The sequence below is a fragment of the Propithecus coquereli genome, unplaced genomic scaffold (assembly GCF_000956105.1).
Source record: "Propithecus coquereli isolate 6110/MARCELLA unplaced genomic scaffold, Pcoq_1.0 Scaffold101, whole genome shotgun sequence".
Classification (NCBI taxonomy): domain Eukaryota; kingdom Metazoa; phylum Chordata; class Mammalia; order Primates; family Indriidae; genus Propithecus; species Propithecus coquereli.
In genome coordinates this window covers 6,019,212-6,026,990 of record NW_012133970.1, presented here as the reverse complement: position 1 = coordinate 6,026,990, position 7,779 = coordinate 6,019,212, and the positions used below count along the sequence as shown (strand labels likewise).

Below are 7,779 nucleotides of genomic sequence, written 5' to 3'. Positions count from 1 at the left end.
TTGTTGGCAGAAAATGTGGTAGATTTTCTGCAAATATGGCCAGAAACAATTGCTCCCATCTCTGACATGCATGCAGCTCCTCCCATCAAAAGATGGGGTCTATTTCCCAACTCTTAAATCTGAACTAGCTCTGTGACTTAGTTTGATCAATAGAGGAGTGCAGCAGCAGTGTTGCTATACGACTGCTAGTTTTGGTTTTCACCTTCTTGGGTGCCAGCTTCTAGGTAAAAAAGTCTTATTACTCTACTGAAAAGAGAGGCCAAATGGAGAAAGAGAAGCCCTGGAGGATAAAAGACTACAAAGGGGGGTTCTGGGCACCCAGCCTGCAGCTGTTCCAGCCACCCCAGCTGAGTTGCCAGATGAGAGTGCAGCCATCTTGGATCCTCCAGTTCCAGCCAAGTTGCCTGAGACAGTATCACATGGAACACAAATGAGCCATTCCCAGTGAGTCTGGCTCAAACTGCAGAATCGTGAGCAAATAAATGGTGATTTTTAAGCCACTAAATTTTGGGGTGTTTGTTTCACAGCCAATAAATGAACCAGAAAGACTAAATGAGATAGTAGTGCCCCACCAAGTGGCTGGCAGGTGTAGGTGCGCAACACACAATTACTACCTTCCCATTCAGAAGTTTCCCTGGGAACTGGCTTGCCTGACCAGTGGTGCTCAGAGATCAAGACCTGTTACCTTCACCACAGCAGAATTGACAGACCCGACCTCCACTATGCCAAGGATGCAGAGCAATGACTACGCCTCCTATACTTCACAGGGACCCACTGAGGCTAAGGTTAAGGTATACTCCTAGTTGCACAGCTGAGTGTCCTCCCTTTGTCTAGGGCAAGCCTGAGCCACCTCAAAAGCAGGCTTGTAGCTGTACAACACCTGGGGTGATAGAGTAATGTCAGATAAGATGAATTTTCTTTTGACTGGCCATCTAATCTACTTGAACCCAGAGACACAGGAAAGATAAGGAACATTTATTAAGAACTCACTATGTACTTGGTATTGCTCACCAATCCCATGAAATAGGTGCTATTATTTTCTCCATTTTATGAATGAGAACACTGAGACATAAAAAGGTATTATTTAGCTGTTAAGTTCCCTGAGAAGCACTGAGACAGATTAGTGTATAGGATATTACTTAGGGAGCCCTTGGGATCAATACTAGGGAAGGGGAAAGGGAAGAAGAAGGGGAAGGGGCAGGATTAGACCGAGGGAAATGTTGACCTGTAATGCAGTCTTAATGGCAACCTCAGCTCACCCCATCACCCTACAGGGACCTCTGAAGTTGGGATGCTCCTTCAAAGTTGTTCCCTATTATATCCCTATAGGGAACCAGGCCTTTATAGCCCTGCATTAATCAGTCACTGGATATCTAGGTCCTGATTTCAGGTCCAGAGTTATTTCAACCACTCCTATCATCAAGCCATTCTAAAAGGGATAAAGGTTTAAAGAAAAAAACATGATCATAGAGAAGAAGGAGAAAAAAATGGGCTCTGGAATTGGACAAATATGGCTTCAAATCCTGAAATTTCCTCTTACTAGCTGTTTATCTGTAGACAAGCTATTTAACTTTACTGAGGTTCAGTTTCCTTTTTTTGCAAAATGGTGATAAGAATACTTAGCTTGTAAGGTTGTTCTGTAAATCAAATACAATTATTTATATAAAGCAACTTGCACAGGGACCTGGCACAGAGTAGCTGCTGAATAAAGGGAAGTTATTATGATAATTGGGTAAATTATTGTGTCTCGGTGTCTGGCCTCCTCATTTGTAAGGTAGAGTGAATAAGAGTGAAGAAGGGCTACCTAGAAGGGCAAATGGCATTTCACCTTTTGTGTTATCCAGTACACAGAAGGCACTCAGTCGGAATTTACTTCAATCAACAAATGTTTATTTAAAAGGGTTTATACAGACATAACACTCTTATTTTCAAAGAGCAGAGGAACCTTTTATATTATGAACACACAAATACTGTGGCAATGTAAAACTACAGTTAAGGAAGGAAGGAAAAATATCCCCCCTCAGCCAAGGACTAAGACCTGAGGCTAAAATTTTTTCTTTTAGTCAGCCTCTATCTTCACCCCTTAAGTTCAAGAATGACTTTGGTGGAGAGGAGAGCTGTGGAGCATAGGGAGCCTGATGCCTTTTCTTTTGGGAAGGGAGGCCACCCGAACAATCTATAGGACAGGGGTGACCAGTGGCTGTCCTGAGCTGAGGTTGCCTTACAGAAGAGGGAAGATCCAAGAGAGGGAGGGATGAATGGAGAGAAAGTTCCACCTACCTGCATTTGTAAAGAGATTGGCACTCACTTGAATCTAAATCCACTCCTCTCCTCCCTGTGACCATTGAGCCAGAGTAATGGTTTGGAACAAAAGCCAACACAGATATCATCCTGGGGCCTCTTTCAGCCTAAGGCAACCCCTAAAGCAGAACCCTCAGGCCCAGTGACTTAGGCAGTGAGTTAGGCAGGACTTGCTTAGTGGGTCTGGCTCCCTGATTTTACTGTGGGGAACTTCTACTACTGAATTGCAAATACTAGAGGTATGGGGGAAAGGCCCACAGATCTCAGGATCCCCAGACACAGAGCCTGGTACCTAAGAATTTTAGTATTTCTGGGAGACTGAGGTGGGGGGAGCTAAAGCATAACAGCCAAGCCCCAAAATGAATATAAAAAGGAGGACTTGTCCAAGCTACTGCTGGCCTTAAAGATGAGATGAAGGTGGGAGTTGGGGAGATAGAAGCACCCAGGCTATTGGTAACTCCAGCAAGAAGACTGCTGTCCCTTCAGAGCCTAAGGCAAAAGTACAGGAAGGGGAAACACTGAATCCTTTACTTGGAATAAGATGTGAGCCTCCTCCACCCCTCAGACCTTATAGGTCCTTAGGCTCCAGGCCTCAGGCACAAGAGACAGAGAATCACATCTGGGCCTTTTGCTCTTCCCTTAGCTCTAAACAAGGGCAGTAGGTGAAATGTAGGTGGGAGAGAAGGGATCCTCAGACACACTGTCATTAGCACCTGAACCACATCTCTTCCTAAACTAGAAATACTAAGAGCAGAAAGAAATAAGAGCAAAGTGAGAGAGGGGTTGTGCTTCCATTACATTAAATAGGAGACTTGGTGGGGTGGGGCAGGGTTGTTTCACATGAGGACATCAATCACTCTGGTCAAGGTCGGGGGATGGGAGGTTTATGATCAGCAGAGCTCCATGTGCTCTCCCTCTCTTCATTCATCCTGCTTCCGTTTTGGCTTTTTGGGGTTCCGGGACCGACTCTTGGCTTTACACAGAGGGCATATGGGTGCGTTCCGATGAATTTGCTGGTGACATGACAAGCACGCCTAGTGAGGGGCACAGAACAAAGTTAGCAGTTAGATTCTTCTAGGCTCAGATTTCTGATCCCCAGGGGCCCAGAAAGCAACTGTGATTTCCCATCAGGAGGGAGAAGTAATCAGTGAGTAAGACTCAAGTAGCGATATCAGTGCCCTTGGAGGCCATAGAAGATGTGAGTGAAGGATATAACCCAGTTAGAGAGGAGTATTGAGAAAAACTATCTGAAACTTGAAAATAAAATGAGAACTACATATCCATTCAGCATTATACTGGAGCATTGTCTAACAGGCCCACCCAAGGATTATTTAATTTTCTAAGCAAACTTTTTATGTAAAGGCCAAGATAGTAAATATTTTAGACTTTTCATGTCATACGGTCTTTGCTGCAACTACTCAGCTCTGTTTTACATGAAAGAAGCTATAGACAACAGCTTGCATGCATGTTGTTTGCCATACCTTGCAAACATAACCATGCATGTGTGCCGATAAAATTTTAACAAAAACAGGGAGCAGGTAAGATTTGGCCTGTAAGCTGTAGTTTGCTGACTCTCGAATGTTCCTTTGTTTGACTGTTTACTGACTGATGAGAGCCAGACTCTGTGATGTTACATTGATAAGCTAAAAATGTTTTTTTGTCCAGTAGAGATGTAAATTATTTCTGTTCAGAAGAAAAGGTAATTACAAAGATCACAATTTTATGGTCATGTAGGATATAAACCAGTTCTGTATCTACCTTTGCAAATTTATTTCAGCTTTCCTCTCCTTTCCTGACTATATAAATGTCTGTTCCTCAAATGCTCTTGGAACCACCTTTGTAATCTGCTGGCACCCTCATTCATGATACATGCTCACTACCTGTTTGTGTAAGGGTCATGTTTCTAACTTTTAGAATTATACTTTAGCAGGGTCTGCAAATCTCCCTGCATTCTAACCCCTCTGGGGAATGTGGGACAACAAAACCAGTGGGTCCAACACAGCACACACTTGCCACCCCTTCCTCTGTATCCCAAGCAAAGGCTGTTTAAGGAAGGCCCAAAATACATAAGGCCAAAGCTCAGCCTTCCATGGGCCTTCCACGGCAGGATACTTTGCTTCTTCTACAGCCCCTGTCAAGCTCACTCACCTTCATAGGCGGGGGCTGCTGCCTGAAGGTGGCCGTCTGTCGAGTGTCCTGCTTCCTAGCCACTTGGAGTTGTTGGGCAGCAGCAGCTGCAGCGGCCAGGGACTCAGGGATGGGGGGTTCCTGAGGCTCCGTCTGCCACTCAGCTTTCTGTTTCTCAAAGTAACTTTGGAAATGAGAGACATTGGATGAATCATTCTAAAATGCCCCCTTAAAGACTCCATGCCACAGAACCAAGAGTTGGGCTGTGGCTAACTAGAAAGTTTCTGTACCCTCTCCAGCACAAGGTTCTTCTCCCTGGGTACCCAGCCCATTGTCTGCTGAGAAGGGTAATCTTCCTGCTCCTTGCCTCTGATAGATTCAGAAGATCAAGAAATCTTCTGGCTAGCAAGGTCCTTAAGGACATTCAGTCCTATCCTCCATTCTATGCTCCTTTGAGTATTCTTATTAAATACCTTCAGGCCTCTGTTGACATACTTCTAGGAATAGAAAGCTCACCACTTCCGCAGGCAACCTGTTTTACCTTTAGGAAACACTTGCTTCTACTAGGCCAAACTCTGTCTCTTTACAAGGTGAGCCTAGTTCTTAATCTGGGTCTTGAGATGAAGTTCTAGGCTAGCCCCTGCAGACCATGAAAGTTCAGCCTTTTGTATTTTTAAAGGTTTTTGGATATCCCTTCTAGATCTTGACTTGGGAAGTAACATCTGAGGAGCCATAGAAATAGTTTTATATTGTCAAAATCACACAAAGAATTTAAAAAACCGTCTAGTAATTCTAGTCTAATCTTTCTTCTGTTGTAACAGCCCAACACAGAGATTTGCCCAGGGTCATGCAATGAATCAGCCATTAAAAGGCCTGGGACTAGGACTAGGTACCTTGACTTTCAGGCCAGGTTTTGTGTACATGCTTGTGTGCGTGGCAGGGTGGGGGGTATGTTGAGGGGACGGGGGGCAGGCAGCTTACTCCAATGAAAGTTTCTCCTCCTCTTCACACAAGTCAGGAAGCCTCTGCAGACCCAGAGTCATGCGCAGGGCATCCACATGTTCCTTCAGCGGCTTATATTCATCATGCAGGCGCCGGGTAGACTCAAGTAGCTTATTTAGGTCGTTTTCAGACTGTTTGATAGTGTTTTCCATCTGGAACATAGAGTGAGACAGGCACAAAGAAAACACCCCTAGGTTCTTAGAGAGGGCTCTATAGCTGAGTAGATAATAGCACAGGCTCCAGAGCCTGTTCAATCTATGTTCAAGTCCTCAATCTGCCATGTCCTCTCTATGTAACTCAGATCAAGCCTCAGTTTCTTTATCTGTATAATGGTGATAGTAATAGTGCCTATCTCATGCAATCTTGCTGCAGATTCAATAATTGAATTCATATAAAGCACTCAGTACAGGGGCTAACAGAGTAAAGGCTCAATAACTGGAAGTTATTGTTCAAATAGAGCATCTTAGAGCTGGAATGTTTTTAGAGTTACTTTATTCCACCCTGCCACCATTTTACAGGTCAGAAAATGGAGGCTCAGAAAATAAGGGACTTCCCCAGGAAAATACTTACTGGGGGCAAAGCCTGGATAAATACTTAGGGCATCTGCCTCCCAAGCCAGTGGCCTTTCTCCCAGATCAGTGGTTCTCAAAATGTCAGCACCTGATCAGCAGCATCAGCATCACCTGGGAAGTCAGAAATGTAAATTCTCAGGCTCCACCCCAGACATACAGAATCAGAAAACCTGGGGTGGAGTTCAACAATGTATGTCTTAATAGGCTTTCTAGGTGACTCTGATGCATGCTCAAGTTGGAGACCCACTGGCCTAGATTCTCAGCCTTTCTGTGGCAAATATCTTCCTAATTTCATTGGCCCTGTATCTTTCGTTAACTGGCAGCAAAACTGTCAATTCTTCATGACTCCCAGAATTCTGTGATGACTAAAACAGACAATCCCAAGTGTCCACTGTCTAAAGCTCATTTATATTTCCTTTAAGATCCTAGGCCTGACAACATCAAGAAATGAGTATTGCGACAGAAATGAGTTTCCCAAGAATGCAAACTTAGCTCCTTGAAAAGTAAATTAAAAAAAAATTCTCTAGGAGTGCAAAAGGCTCATTAAAGGGGAAAAAAAGAAAAAATACTTCTCACTGTCATAGGCTCTAAGGGTTGGAAAGGACCTCACAGATCAACACCTACAACCTCCTTCCTGGTGAACAAATCATCAATATAGCAACCCAGACAGGTGACCATTTAGACTCTTCTTGAATAACTGCAAAAAACTAGAACTTATCACCCCAGCAATTAGTTTGTTTCCCACATTCCAAGAGTTTCCAAAGGAGAGACTAACGAGGAAGGCAGAGATGATTTTGTTCGGTCTGGCTGGAAGCTGTGGAGCACTTTAAACTACACCCCAGAGGCAGCTGCCTGCTCTGCTTTTCCCCAAGGCTAGCTATCAACTCCCAGACTCCCAGAATGAGAGCATATCAGACGGAAAGAGCCTTTAGAGGTTATTGAGTCCCTCTGACAATACAGAGAGGGAAAATGAGGCCCAGAGAGAAGGGACTTGTCCAATGATATATAGTCAGTCAGTGACAGAAGTAGGACTGGATCTTAGAACTCCTGGATTCTCCCACATCACCACAGCCTACACTGATGCCTGCTACCCCAGATTGGCCACAGACACATCTCAAGGAAAGGCCATACCTCTCACTACTGCCTCTTTCACAGGGGGCTTAGAGGTAGGTTCCAGTCAGCCACATACCACATTGATGTCAGCATGGATCAGTCGGAGTTCCTCCACATGGGCCATCTTCTCCTGTAGCAGGAGATCCATCTCTTGCTTATATTCCTTCAGGTGCCTCTCCTCTGACTCAAGTGCCTCAAACTCAGCCTTCAAGCGGGCCTTGATCTTCTCCATTTGCAGGGTCTTGTTCCTGCAATTCCCAAAAAGCAGGAAAGAGGACATCAGAAGAAGGGAGAAAAATGGAAACAGAGTACAGAGTTAGGCGCTGAGACAAGACTTTCTTGCTAAGCCATCTTTTCAAGCCTCCTCCTCTCCAGGCAGAGCAAACCTGAAGCCATCCCCAAAAAAGTTAGGAGCTATTTTCTTTTCTTTTTTTTTCTACCCTTATTTGTCAATTAAAAATTTAAAAAAGAATGTTTTTATATCTTTTTTTTATTTCAGCATATTATGGGGGTACAGATGTTTAGGTTACGTATGTTGCCCTTGCCCCCTCCACCGAGTCCGAGTTTCAAGTGTGTCCATCCCTCGGATGGTGTGCATTGCACTCTTTCTGTATGCATATACCCGTCCCCCCTTCCCCCCTTCCCCCCGCCCAACATCCAATAG

General features: G+C 44.4%; 1 protein-coding gene across 2 annotated transcripts in view; it reads right to left on the bottom strand.

Moving 5' to 3' along the window:
* Positions 1-1,814: 1,814 nt before the first annotated feature.
* The window catches only part of ZC4H2 (zinc finger, C4H2 domain containing), a 55,236-nt gene continuing 49,271 nt past the window's right edge, over positions 1,815-7,779 (bottom strand). The window contains exons 2-5 of one of the 2 annotated variants that reach the window (XM_012643034.1): positions 7,192-7,363; positions 5,410-5,582; positions 4,450-4,612; positions 1,815-3,335 (exon numbers count right to left, since the gene is read on the bottom strand). In XM_012643034.1, coding sequence (XP_012498488.1) covers positions 3,222-3,335; positions 4,450-4,612; positions 5,410-5,582; positions 7,192-7,363 — 622 coding nt within the window. In that variant the 3' untranslated portion in view covers positions 1,815-3,221. The remainder of the gene's footprint in view (positions 3,336-4,449; positions 4,613-5,409; positions 5,583-7,191; positions 7,364-7,779) is intronic. The other variant, XM_012643043.1, reaches the window with a different exon arrangement.